The sequence below is a fragment of the Terrapene carolina genome, unplaced genomic scaffold (genome assembly GCF_002925995.2).
Source record: "Terrapene carolina triunguis isolate 2854851 unplaced genomic scaffold, T_m_triunguis-2.0 Scaffold68, whole genome shotgun sequence".
NCBI classification, from domain to species: Eukaryota; Metazoa; Chordata; order Testudines; family Emydidae; genus Terrapene; species Terrapene triunguis.
Window position 1 is genome coordinate 19726921 of NW_020664419.1, and position 13972 is coordinate 19740892.

The window sequence follows — 13972 nt, forward strand, 5'->3', positions numbered from 1 at the left end:
CCCTCCCAGGCTCTCAAACCTGGGAGGGAGGGGGAGACTCCGAGTGGCCGCGGCGCGGGCGCCGCTTCTCCCCCTCTCTCACTCCCTCCTAGGCTTGAGAGCCTGGGGGGAGGAGGCAGGGCTGGGAATTTGGGGAAGGGGCGGAGTTGAGGCGGGGCCGGGGGTGGGGTAATTAAAAACCGGGGGGGGGGGGCTCCAAAATTGTTTTTGCTTTGGGCGGCAAAAATCCTAGAGCCGGCCCTGGGAATAAGTGACTGGTCCTTTGGGACTGGGAGTAATCTGAATATTTTGTGATCTTTGATGTAAAGTGACCATCTGTCACAGAGACAAGCTTGTCTGGGTGGCAAGGTAGATCAGAATGACCAAAGGGTCTGTGATTCTATGTTAAGGCTGTATAGTACCTAAGGAGTTTACAATTGTTAGTTGGTTGGTGAAATCTAAGTATAGAACTCGCAATAACACTAAATATTCTAGACAAAGCAGATTTTTTCCTAAAAATTCAGTATTCTTCATGTACAGTACATATACTTACTGAAAGTACAGTTTCTTTAAGTTTTTGCTGTAAAAGTTCCATGCTTTGCCACATAACTCTTCAGTCATCTAAACAAATAATGTATTATATTAATACACAAATTAAAAAATGGTATTGCATAGTGAATGCTTAAAAAGTAGCCAAAAATACTGGCAGTTTTATTTTCCATATTGATCAATGCAAATTAAATGGTACAGTTCAAAGAAATTCATGTTCAGATACAATTTTCTGTCTATGAAATTTTTCTATGTATCTTTCTTCCCCTATCAACTTCTTTCAATATAAACCTGCTTTTACAGGCATAAAATCTGAAGGCAAAAACTAAATATAGAACTGAACTGTACATATGAAGAAGGCATTAATCTAGCTCAATGTCAGCATTTCTTCCCCAAAATTCACTGTTTTACTGATAAAATATATTTAATTGCTAGAAACATTCTATCTTTTCTTTTAAATTCTTCTCTTTTACTTTGCGCTTTGCTAGAATTTAATAACCTTATTAGGGATGTCAAGTGAGTAAAAAAATTAATCATGATTAATTGCGCTGTTAAACAATAATAAAATACCATTTATTTAAATATTTTTGATGTTTTCTACATTTTCAAATATATAGATTTAAATTACAACACAAAATGCAAAGTATACAATTCTCACTTTATATTTATTATTGATATTTATATGGATCTATTTAAAATGCACTCTTCCAAAATCTTTTTACATGTAAAGATTTTTTCTGTAATTTCATAAATTATACAGGACCACTGCCCAATTCTAAAAAACCTTCTTCATTTCCTTTGCCAATTACCTTAATATTCTTATTTAGTAGAATCAATCAAACCAAATAATACACAGAACCTCATGAAACTGAAACTGGGTCCAGATGCACTTGGAAAGATTGTAACATAGAAGTAAGTTCATTACATTGGTAATTCTGTCCAATTTTGATAAAGACGCTACCATTTTTGGTGATGTACCATATGCATAGACAACGTGCCAATATGAAGATGTACATTTTGGAAGATCATAAAACTAACAAATAGAAACAAATGCAAGGTACCACCATTCCTTCACATAAACTACAACAGAAATGGCAGAATCATGAAATAAACTTGAAGGCAAAATTAAACCCTTCTGTATTGAAAGATTTTTTTAAAGTACAGATTCAGTGTAATTGCTCAATGATTGTTACCAGCTGTTCATCATTTAGTCCAAAAAGGATGTGCAAATAAGTTTCTGAAATCCTCTTTAATTTTGGCCTCAAGGATGAATCAATACATGTATCCCTGCAAAACAAATAAACAAAAAAGCAAATCATGTAAACCACATTAGTAACACTGAAGGAAAATTAATCTCCTCTCTACAGCTAATGGTTTATTTAATACCCTTACTACCTTCATTCCAACTGTGTTAATGAGCCAAATTATGTTCACCTACTATATGAAAACAGATTAAGTTCAGTGCTATGTTCAGAGATACAGTTGAGTCATTTGGGGTCAAAATTTAACTCATCTTTAAAAAGATATAACCTAATGGAAAATGCTCAAGTTACAAAATATTTTTCCATTCTTAATGCTGATTTTTTTTCAAACAGTCACTATTTATGTATGACTTACAGACCTTCATGCAATGTTTTCTGCTGATGCAGAGTAGTCTGTGAGCATGCATAGGAAGTAAAAGTAATTAAAAAAAAACTTAATCCCATAACCAAATGAACAAAACACAGCCATGTTGATTTATACTTCCATGAGAAACACGGGAAAAAAATAATGTTTGTCAGAGGATAAAATCAATAGAAAAAGGTCCGGCACCAGCCTCAGCCACCAGCTCCTGGCCCTATTCCTGGCTGTGACTCCATACCTGGCCGCGACCCCAGATACGGCCCCAACCGTGGCCCCAGCTGCAGTTCTGGCCCCAAACACCGGCCCGCTGTCGGACACGGCGCCTGGCCCTTACCATGGCCTGGTAAGGGGGAGCATGAACCAGGTAAAGGGGGGCGCAGACAAAAAAGTTTGGGGACCACTGTCATAGAGAGCTCCAGGAGGGGGTTTAGTATGCAGAGAGACTGCACAAACTGCACCATACCAATGGATGGTGCTATCTGCTCTATAGGTCAACTGGTCCATTCCATGGGCTGGTACAGAGGGAGGTAGGGACACGGCCCCATCTCCTCCTCACCTCTCATCCCTTCAGGGTGAGGTGGGACCCTGATGGCGTAGGGAAGCAGCAACTACTCCATGTGCTACTCCTGAGGGCATTCTGTGCTAAAAAATTTAAAATTGTGCACATAGTATTTTAAAATTCTGCAAGTTCTATTTGTCAATAAATAAATGCAGAGGCTCCAGCATGGCAGTGAGGAGAAAAGGCCACTGGCTGCATCCTGCAGTCCCCCCACCTCCACCCCAGGACAAGGACTCAGCGGTGAGGCTGCACCAAACCCTGACACAGCACAAGGCCTGGGCCTGCCCCAAAAACACCCTGGGGCCCTGCCCCTCTGTACCAGGTGCACTAGATGTGGGGCAGGCAGGCTCAACCAGGCAGGATCCAAGTGTAAAGGGGCTCAATGTGGGGGTATCCAGGTGTGAGGTGAGAGGGTACTGTGTGGGACAATCTGGGTGCAGGCAGCTCAGTGGGGGGTCTAGGTATGGGGGGATCTGGACGCACAGAGGCTCACTGGGGGGGTTCCAGATGCAGGGGCAATGGGACTCTGCAGGGGCTTCCAGGTGAAGATGGTTGGGGCTCAACGGCGGGGTTTGGGTGTGGGGGGGTCTCAGCTGGGGGAGTGGGGGTTGGTGGGGTGGGGTCTAGGTGCAGCTAGTTGGGGGTCAGAGGTGTGGGTGTCTGGATGTGGGGGCTCATGGTGGTGCGGGGGGTGGCTTGTGAGGGTGGGGGTTTGAGTGCAGGGAGCTCAGTGGGGAGTGGTCTAGGGTCTGGAGGCAGGGGGTCTGGGTGCCAGGGGCTCCAGATGATGGGATTAAGGTTCAGTGGGGTGGGGTTCGGGTATGGAGTGCTAGGGGGTTCTGGGTGTACGCGGTGAGGCTTGGCAGGGGTGTCTGGGTATGGAAGGTCCAGATGCACAGGGGTTGGGAAGATGGGGGAGCAGCTCCCCATACAGTGACCCCTCCCCCCCACAACTGAGGAGTGATGAGGGCAGGAAGCAGGGGAGGATGCTGAGCTTCCTGCAGCTGGGGGAGGTTTCTTGAGGTGGGTCTGACACAGCTCCAGCCATTCCTTGCAGGGGAAGAGGAAGTCCTGTCCTCTCCTGTCTCCAGCCCAGCCAGGACTAGCCGATCCCGGCTCAGGGTAGGAGCCACTGGCTGGGGTATCTCCTGCCCCGCAGTGATTTACCTCTCCTGAAATGATGTACCTGTGCTGCTAGGGAGTGGCGTATGACTGCTCTTGCAGCTTCCCTTTCCTTCTCTGTCAGGAAGTCTTTTTTCTACGGGGAAACAAAGAAATCTGCAGGGGACATGAATTCTGCGCACACGCAGTGGCACAGAATTCCCCCAGGAGTAATATGCAAAGACTACAATTGTGTGTGACCCTTGCACAGGGTATGTAAGGGAGAGAGGTTCCATTAATATTTCCCCTCCCACCTGTGCACCTGCACATGGGCGAGTCACAGACTGGCCCTATGAAATCAAAGCCACTTTTCTCCATTATCTTTTGCTCCACCTCTCCTTTTGCCATCTTTAGTCCCCTAACTTCTCTAGCTGCTGTCTAACTCTGAGCACCAACTATGCCTTTTTGGGCCTGATCCAGTGAAGTGCTGAACACCTCCATTTCCCACTGACATCACTGGGTGTTAGCATGCTCAGCACTTCACAGGAACAGTCCCTTAGTAAATAGGATGCATCAGTGATGGCAGATGCATTGAAGCAGAAACCTGAGAAACTGCATGTTATATAGTCATCCAATCTGTCTACATAATATAAACTTTAATACAAATTGATTTAAAACCAATCCAGCTCTCCTTCTTTGATAAAATTCCCACTGGCCTCCAGAATGTAAGCCTTTGTAGAGAGTGTGTTACTAACATCTTAGTCAACAAAAATGCTCATTTTCTCTTTTTTTCCTACATCTGTTCTTTCTTTACACTGAGGAGAGGGATATAATATTTGAGGCTTTCCTACAGATTATTCTATAGCTCAAATTAATCATTATGATAGTTTAACATTCCAGGTTTCATTATTGCACTCATTATCTCTAGGAATAAAGCTGTGCACCTGGAAAAGCTCTACTTGGTATAAAACACAGCAACCTAGCTGCTCAGGAACACAGGTCACCAAGAGCACATCAGACTGCTTCTCTGCTCTCTGAACTGGCTCCCCCACAAAAAAGAGTCCAGTTCAAGATCTCTGTCCTAATATTCAAAGCCCATATAGACTGGACTTAAGTACCACAGAGATCACCTCTTCACAAGCATGACCTCACATGAATTATACTGGAACCATGAAACTATTCACCTATAAGTGAAGGATCTTGAATGAGAAGACAGGACTTTCATAGGAGCTGGACCTACATTACTGAATTTATTCTCACAAAAGGTAAGTACAGCCCTGGGGCCTCACCATGTTCAAAACTGAATACAAAACTCATCTTGTCGACTTGGCTTTCCCACAACAAGCTAATCAGACATACATACATTCTCTGTCTCTCACATACCACAAACTATAAACTAATCAAGATATTTCTCCTACACACTGAGAAGGAGAAAAGTAAGAGAGCAAGTCAGACTGTTATTGTGATTTCTATTTTGAAGTACTTGGAAGGCACTCAGATACTATAGTGACAGCGCCAATATATATTTAGATAGTTAGTTAGTTATTAGGGCCCAATCCCACCTCCAGCGAAGTCAGTAGAAATATTCCCTTTGACTGCAGTGTGAATGAGATTAGCCCCTTAGCCTGGAGTTTCTTTTCCCTTACTGTGATGCCTAAGTTTCAAAAAGAGAGAGAGGTGAGAAATAAAAACTGGAAAATAAGTCTCTGAGTAATTCAATACATTTAGAGCCACATCCTTAGGTGGTGTAAATCAGCACTGACTTCAATGAAGCTATGCCAGTTTACACCAGCTGGGGATATAGCCCATAATAACAACGAGGTGGCACCTTAAAGACTAACAGATTTATTTGGGCATAAGCTTTCATGGGTAAAAAACCCACTTCTTCAGATGCATGGAGTGAAAATTACAGATACAGGCATAAATATACTGGCACATGAAGAGAAGGGAGTTACCTTACACAGGGCCGGCTCCAGGCACCAGCTTACCAAGCAAGTGCTTGGGGCAGCCACTCCGGAGAGGGGCGGCATGTCCAGCTGTTCGGCGGCAATTCGGCGGACGGTCCCTCACTCCTGCTCGGAGCGAAGGACCTTCCGCCGAATTGCCGCCGCAGATCGTGATTGCGATCGCAGCTTTTTTTGTTTTGTTTTGTTTTTTGTTTTTGTTTTTGTTAGGCTGCTTGGGACGGCCAAAACCCTGGAGCCAGCCCTGACCTTACAAGTGGAGAACCAGTATTGACAAGGCCAATTCAGTCAGTGTAGATGTGGTCCACTCCCAATAATTGATGAGGAGGTGTCAATATCAAGAGAGGGAAAATTGCTTTTGTAGTGAGCCAGCCACTCCCAGGCCCTATTCAAGCCCAAATTAATGGTGTTAAGTTTGCAAATGAATTGTAGCTTGGCAGTTTCTCTTTGAAGACTGTTTTTTAAGTTTTTTTTGTTGAAGGATGGCTACTTTTAAATCTGTTATTGAATGTCCAGGGAGATTGAAGTGTTCTCCTACTGGCTTTTGTATTTTACCATTCCTGATGTCTGATTTGTGTCCATTTATTCTTTTATGTAGAGACTGTCTGGTTTGGCCAATGTACATGGCAGAGGGGCATTGCTGGCACATGATGGCATAAAGCATATTAGTAGATGTGCAGGTGAATGAGCCGCTGATGGTGTGGCTGATGTGGTTGGGTCCTATGATGGTGTCTCTAGAGTAGATATGGGGGCAGAGTAGACAACGGAGTTTGTTACAGGGATGGGTTCCTGGGTTAGTGTTTCTGTGGTGTGGTTGCTGGTGAGTATTTGCTTCAGGTTGGGGGGCTGTCTGTAAGCGAGGACTGGCCTGCCTCCCAAAGTCTGTGAGAGTGAGGGATCGTTTTCCAGGATAGGTTGTAGATTGTTGATGATGTGCTGGAGAGGTTTTAGCTGGGGGCTGTTCTGTTATTTTCCTTGTTGGGCCCAATAAGTGGGGTTTTTTACCCACAAAAGTTTATGCCCAAATAAATCTGTTAGACTTTAAGGTGCCACCAGACTCCTCGTTGTTTTTGTGGACTGAACACGGCTACCCCTCTGATACATAGCCCATAATGTTTATCTCAAAATAAAAAGCTCAATAAATATGTGTTATAAACAGAAATATAATATTAAATACATTTAGTAAATACTCTGTGGACAATTCAAATACAAATAGACAAAGGAAAAATATCTTGTATGTTTTTAGTACAAAATCTCAATATTAATCAGTCTATTTGTAACATGCTATTAATCTCTGGGCATGAGGGATATTTCTTTTGCAGGTGATAGTAAATGCAATATTAGTTCTGTTTTAAAATTGACATTTCAATATTTTACACCACATAGAACACACAAAAACATTTGATAAGTACCATAAAATACCATCTAGTCCCTTCTCCATAATTTCTCTGATCTTTTCTTCTAAAAACTTAAGTGGATCCTCTGGACACATAATAAATACACCACATAGAAGAGTCTGCAAAAAAGAACAGAGTAAATTAACATCTTTCACATGTCTGAAACTGTTAAGCTAAACACAACTACCAAATGAATTTTAAATCGTATAACATTTATACAATTCTTCTCTATCGTTTTATCATTCTGTTTCTTTTATTTAATTCTTATTTTAAATGCTATAATGTATGTATCAGTATATTTCAACTGGTAGCCCTCATGCCTCTGGTCATATTATAACAACAAAACATATGGCACTTCTATAGTACTTTCCACCCAAGGATCTCAAATTTCTTTAAAAGCATTACTAAATTATATCTCACAATAACCTTGTGAGGTAGAGAAGATGTGGAATTGGGTCCTTCACCAGCAACTGATCCTATATCAAATAGTTATAATGTTGCATTGCATTGGGGGATGGGGACAGTTGCTTTTCAGCAGTGAGTTATAGGACTAGCTAGCTCATTTCTCACTTATGAATAATGAACAATCTTCTTCTTTTTTATATCGCTGATGTAAATGTAGAACAACAACTATAATTTTACACTTAGATGGTTAAGCCAGATAATTGTGTCTGCAGTAGCAGAGTGTATTGCTGTGATGCCTCCTTCGTATTTGTGAATGGGGCACTGAGTTATGTATGTTCTATGGTCTGTTCTGGGTGACCACAGTTGCAAACTGGAGAGTCTTTAATTTTCCATTTGTGCAGCAAGTATCTGCATCTGCCATGGTTTGTGCGGATGCAGTTTAGGGTGGTCCATGAGTTTCACTGGAGATCGAAGCCAGGGATCTTCTGCATCGGGTCTTTCACAGGGTGTTTATTTGTGACTTCCTGTGAGCTCCGTTCAGCTTTCCAAGCTTCATCAGAGTTGAAGTTGCATTGTTGAATGTTAAATGCATGGGTCCAAAAGGACTTCCATGATTTCAAGTGATGGTGAGAGACGTTGTTAAGCTCCTGGTAGATAGGAAGACATTCATTTTCCATGATCCTCTGGAATTCTCAAAGGAACTAATTCATTATTCATTTTTTCACAAATTAAAAATAAACAAGGTTTTCTCAGTAGCACAGCCAAACAAGTACCTGGTGAGGCAATGTATAGTTATCTGCCAAAATAAAGACATATTAGAGGATATGTTGATGGACTATGTCTTTAAGTATGGCAAGAAAGATTAAATCAAACTCTATGAACTGGTTATATTACGCACATAAGGACAAATTATGGCTATATGCACACAGGAATATCCCAGAATACCCATGAAAAGAGAGAAGCACAGGGTAGAAATTTTCCATCATAACTGCACTCCTAAAACTGGAGGAGAGACCACTCTTCTGCAGATGACTATCCTAGGGCACAGTCTGCTGTTTATACAAATACTTCCCCATGCCTGGCAGTGGAAAATATAGTGCTTACCATTAAAAGGACAGCATTTGTCAACAGTCATCACACAGCAATAGCTGAGATACCAGAGTTTTTTCTATGCTGAAAAATGGAAACCCGGGTTTCCTAAGCTCTCCTCCTATTTCCACTTGCTCCATCACTGTGGACAACAGCATCATTCTCATGTTATACAGGACTGTAATATGGATGTCATCTTTGACTCAACACTGTCTCCATGTATAAATCTTGCAGCTTCGTCCTACATAACATCTCTAAGAAATGACCTACCACCAAAACTCTCACTCAGGCTCTCCTAGTTTTGCATTCTGACTATTGCAGATCTCTGGCCTTGACCCCTGCAATCTCAGCTCCTTCAAGTCCATTCAAAATGCTATTGTTTAAATCATCTTCCTGGCTTGTCATTCTGATACCTCAAGCTCTTCTCTAGGCTCCTCAATACACATTTCTTGTCTTTACCTTTAGGGACCTTCACCTTACATAGCTTCTCTGGTAACTTATCACAATGCCAGACACTGACATTCTCTGCCAATGTTCCCGAGCTTTACTGCCCACCAGTCAGCTTCTTTCTCAAAGTTTCCTTTAAACATTTTCTTCCATGCCACCCCTTGTGCATGGGGAAAACTCAAAACAGCAAACAAACTTAAGGATTGTTTCTGTCACAATGCCTACAAAAAGCTGCCAGCTGACCAAAGATAGGCAGGTCATAAGCTGTGATTCTCTCTTTACTTTAATTTCATTTCCTACTTTCTTCTTCTATCTCATTCCTACCATTCCTCTCACCCCAAAATAAAGAATAATAAAAACCCAACAAAACACATAACTAACAGAACTGTGTCAATCATCACTATGTTCACTTGCCTGTATGCTATACCCAATCCTCACTATTTTGTCTGCTGGATTCTAAACTCTCCTGGCCAGGGACTGTCTCCATCTGTCAGCACCCAGCACAATGGAGCCCTGATCCTGAGTGCAACCTTTTGGCCACTATCATAATACAAATGATTAAAAATAAAATATCAATAATACTTAAAACAGGAAATAACTGTGGCAACTGTGATATTTGCTGACCAATGTCAATACACAAACACACTATTTATTCATTATCAAAATAATCTTTACCAGGGAGGAGCAGGGTTGTATAAAGGGTCATTGCCAGTCAGAATATGGGTGTACAATAAGACTGTTTTGTCAGCATAGATATAGTCTGCTTTTTAAGACATTTCCATAGGGAAGCAGAACTAAGGAATACAAGAAACAAAAGATAAGTAACGAAATATCTTTTTCTTTAATGTATGAAACAACAAACAATGAACAACTTAAATTTACACTGTTTGAATATTTTCGTAAAATAAATGATAAATTGATTCTAACTTTAGCTTCTACTGAACCTCACTAGTAAAAAGACAATCTCCAAGATGTATCCAGATGACAATAACAGGGTGCATACAGCAATATCAACAAGTATTATAAATCCATCATTTATTATAATAATTACAATATAAATAATACGCTGTTAAGCAGAGTACTAGATATGCGGACAATATAGTGATTCTCTTCATGTGTGTTTTCACCTTAATACATTTTCCAAAAAGGACTTAAGGCTGTTCAAATACTCCCTCTGCTGGATTGAGCCAGCACCAGTCTGCTAAACTGATTGCATTTTTCATAGATTTGGAGCTCTTTTATAGCTTTTCTTTTTAATTGAATGTGCACTCCTTTTCTTTCAATGGATCTTCTAGGCAGAGTATATGTACAAAAATTTGATCAAAGAAAATGCAAAATATATAACCAAAAATTTAGATCTGGGAATTCTTTTTTAAAAAATTGTACAAGAAATAGTGTCTTACGGCCTGATCCTGCAACCCATACTCACGTGAGTAATCCTTAATGATGATAATGCCCAACACAGATGTGAGAAAAACTGGGCCTAAACAGTACAAAGGTCGGCTGGTTCTCCTTAATTTCCCCAAGGTTCCAAGTATTTCAGGGGAGACCCATTACGTATCCAAAAGAAATAAGACTTGAGATATTAATAAAGTTTATAAATTAGGAAAGTTATCCCTAACATTCAACAACTCAAATGAAAGCACAATCACACAAAAAGCCAGGAAAGAACAAATCAATCCCAAGCCTGGACTATGCTTAAAATTCAGACTGATATAACTATGTCACACAGGGGTGTGAAAAATTCATATCCCAGAGCAACACAGCTGTGCCAGCCTAACCCCCCAGTGATGGCTAGGTCCTGGCCACCACTGCTCAGGGAGGTGGCTTACATACAGTGACAGAAAACCCCCTTCTGTTGCAGAAGGCTGCATCTACATTGCAGGATTAGTGTGACATAGCTCCGGTCCCCGTAGTGTAGACAAGCCTCCAGATTCAAGCTGTTAACATTTAGACTACAATTCCAATGTCAGTTAACCACGGCCTCTTTTTTAAACTTCAGTTATTGTGTGATGGATGATACTTCCCTTCACCCAACATATACTCACACAACACATATTACCAAAACAATTAATAATAGACCTTTTACAATTACCTAATCTTAGGTAACAATTAATTTGTGCTCTTTTAGGATTACGATATTTGTTTATAACGTCTTGAAACAGTATATCACTCATTCACCTTTAAAGCTGTTTGTGTAGGAACAGAGGAACCATTTCTCTAGGCTCCATTTCTGTGTGTTCAGTAATTGTTCAAAAATTGCATACACACACTTATTCACTCATTTACATTTGTTAAATAGAATGATATTATTAATCAGCCAGGTCACCATCTGAACTGATAAAAAAAAATAAAGATTTTATACTTATGACCAGGTAGTTTGCTTGCAAACTCTTCAGCTCTAACAGTCTTCCAGATCATTGGGAAGACTAGTACTACAGACAGAGAAATTGCTAGTGAGGGTTTTGCTAATGCTGAGGGAAATTTTCTAACGCACAAAAAGACTAGTGCCTAACTCCCATTTTACTTTCCATGGGAATTAGCGAGCCTAACTTCCATTTTAGCCTTTGAAATTCTCTCTCTGCTAGCAGGTTCTGGACAATAGGAAACCAATTGTGTGCTTGCTTAGCCGGACAAGTCTTTTGTTCTCCCTTCTCCAAGGTAATGGATCTCAGGGTTCTGGAACTTCAGTCTGTCCTTCAGATATCAGGTAGTTCAAAACCAATGTTAACAGTTGCATGTCTCCATCATTCCACCCAATGGCATCATTTGACACGGTTCTAATGATATTTGAATTCAGTAATAGTCCTAAACATCATGAGCATTCCAGAATTAAGCAACAGAACGTCCTGTGGCACCTTTAAGACTAACAGAGGTATTGGAGCATAAGCTTTCGTGGGTGAATACCCACTTCGTCAGACATCTGACGAAGTGGGTATTCACCCACGAAAGCTTATGCTCCAATACCTCTGTTAGTCTTAAAGGTGCCACAGGACTCTCTGTTGCTTTTTACAGATCCAGACTAACACGGCTACCCGTCTGATACTTCATTCCAGAATTAATATGTGCCTTTTGGGGACCGTGTTAGTGATGCCTATTCTCACAATTGTAGTCTTGTGATAGTTGATGTTTTATTTGAAGCCCCAGCTGCTGGAATCAAGAGATCATTTTTAAATAATGAAAACTGAGATTCTAATGCATGCTTTTGGCCCTCAGGGCTACAGAAAAAGCTTGAAAATGTGAACCAATTGTACCCTAAAATGTGTGTGTTTAAGAAACCAAGAGTATCATCAAATATAGCAGTCATATTAGGTCATTCCATGCAACCTGCCTCAGAAAAATCCTCCGTATCTTTTGACCCAGAACAATCTCAAACCAAGATCTATTGACACAGTGCAGCCAAGAGGATCTGAGCACCATCATTGTCGGAGGCATTGGAGATGGATCGGTCATGTGCTTTGGATGGAAACTGATTCCATCACCAGAGTAGCAATAAGATGGATACCTGAAGGCAAGCGAAAACGAGGCCACCCGAAAACAACATGGCGAAGAGCTGTGGAAGCCAAGCTGAAAAACCTGGGGCACAGCTGGGGAACCATTAAAAGACTTGCCAAAAACAGACAGGAGTGGAGGAGCTTCGTCACTGCCCTAAATGCCAGAGGTGTAATAGGAAAATGATGATGATGATGATGATTAGGAGATACCAAAGTTAACGGGCTAGGGGAATGGCTGCTCTACAGTTATTCTGATTAGTAAAGAGGTTTTGACCAAAGTTTCCATAGCAATCCTGGCTACAAGTTTGGTCTGTTTGCAGAAGATTATGAACACCCAGCAAAAGTGTCTTTCACTTTTATCATACATGGTGTCTTTATTTTGTTTCTATTAAGGAAATTGAAATATGGCTGCTGCATAGTTTCAAATGATTTTCATAGGGAAGAAACTAACAAAAATTAAAAGGGTAGGAGAGAATCAGGTAACAATGCTAAGGCTAAAATTATATATTCATTTGACTATCCTTACAACATTCAAGACTTCAGATAAGTTTTCTCTCCCCTGCGCCATGGTGTCAGGGACACGCTGTGACAGACTCTGAGTGCTGTTGCAAGCCCAGCCTGTCTCGCAATCGGTGCTAACACAGGCTCAGCCGCACGCGGGTCTCGGCACCAGCGCCGCCGGGGGCCCGGCCCCACGCGGTCCTAGGCCCCTCGTCACATTTAGCCAACAGTGCTGCAAACCCCAGCGCCTGTTTGCGGGGCGGGGCCGGGCCGGAAGGCAATGTGGGGGCAGCTCCGTCCTCCCCAACTCAGCCTGCAGCTGGAACCCTTTGCTCCGCGCCCAGCCGCGCCGGCACCTGCGCAGCGCGGCTCCTTTACCTCGTAGACATCGAGGAGCCTGTGGTGCTTGAAGTATACCCTGAGCGTGGGGTCCGCGTTGCGCAGGGAGGACATGGTCGAGTCGGGCCCTTCCGGGACCTCGCGGCCTCCTACGGCTAAGGCAGCGGCGCTCCCGGTCGCCTAGCAACCCGCTGCCACAGGTCCAGCCACTCACCGCCCGCCCTCCTTGGGCGCCTCAGCTCAGAGTACGGCGGGGCCCCACAGGGAGGGGAGGGTCGGGTCGTGTCCCGCCCCCCACTCGCCCCATCGGGACTATACCCCCTCCCCAGTCACCCCCATCCTGACTCCGTTCTTGCCCTGCCCCTACCCATCCCAACTCTATACCCATGACCCGCACCACCTCACCCCAACCCCCACTCAGCCCATCCCAACTCTGAACTGCCCTGCCCAGCACCCCATTCACCCAGCCCAATTCCATTCACGCCTGCTGCTCCGAGCCCCCACTCACCCATCCCAAACCCAACT

The 13972-nt window shown here is 42.5% G+C and overlaps 1 protein-coding gene across 1 annotated transcript in view; it reads right to left on the reverse strand.

Moving 5' to 3' along the window:
- Positions 1–13561, reverse strand: part of FBXL13 (F-box and leucine rich repeat protein 13) — a 158225-nt gene extending 144664 nt beyond the window's left edge. The window contains exons 1-4 of the mRNA XM_026648901.1: positions 13487–13561; positions 7188–7291; positions 1722–1815; positions 533–600 (exon numbers count right to left, since the gene is read on the reverse strand). Of these exons, the coding sequence (XP_026504686.1) occupies positions 533–600; positions 1722–1815; positions 7188–7291; positions 13487–13561 (341 nt within the window). The remainder of the gene's footprint in view (positions 1–532; positions 601–1721; positions 1816–7187; positions 7292–13486) is intronic.
- Between the last annotated feature and the right edge of the window lie 411 nt (positions 13562–13972).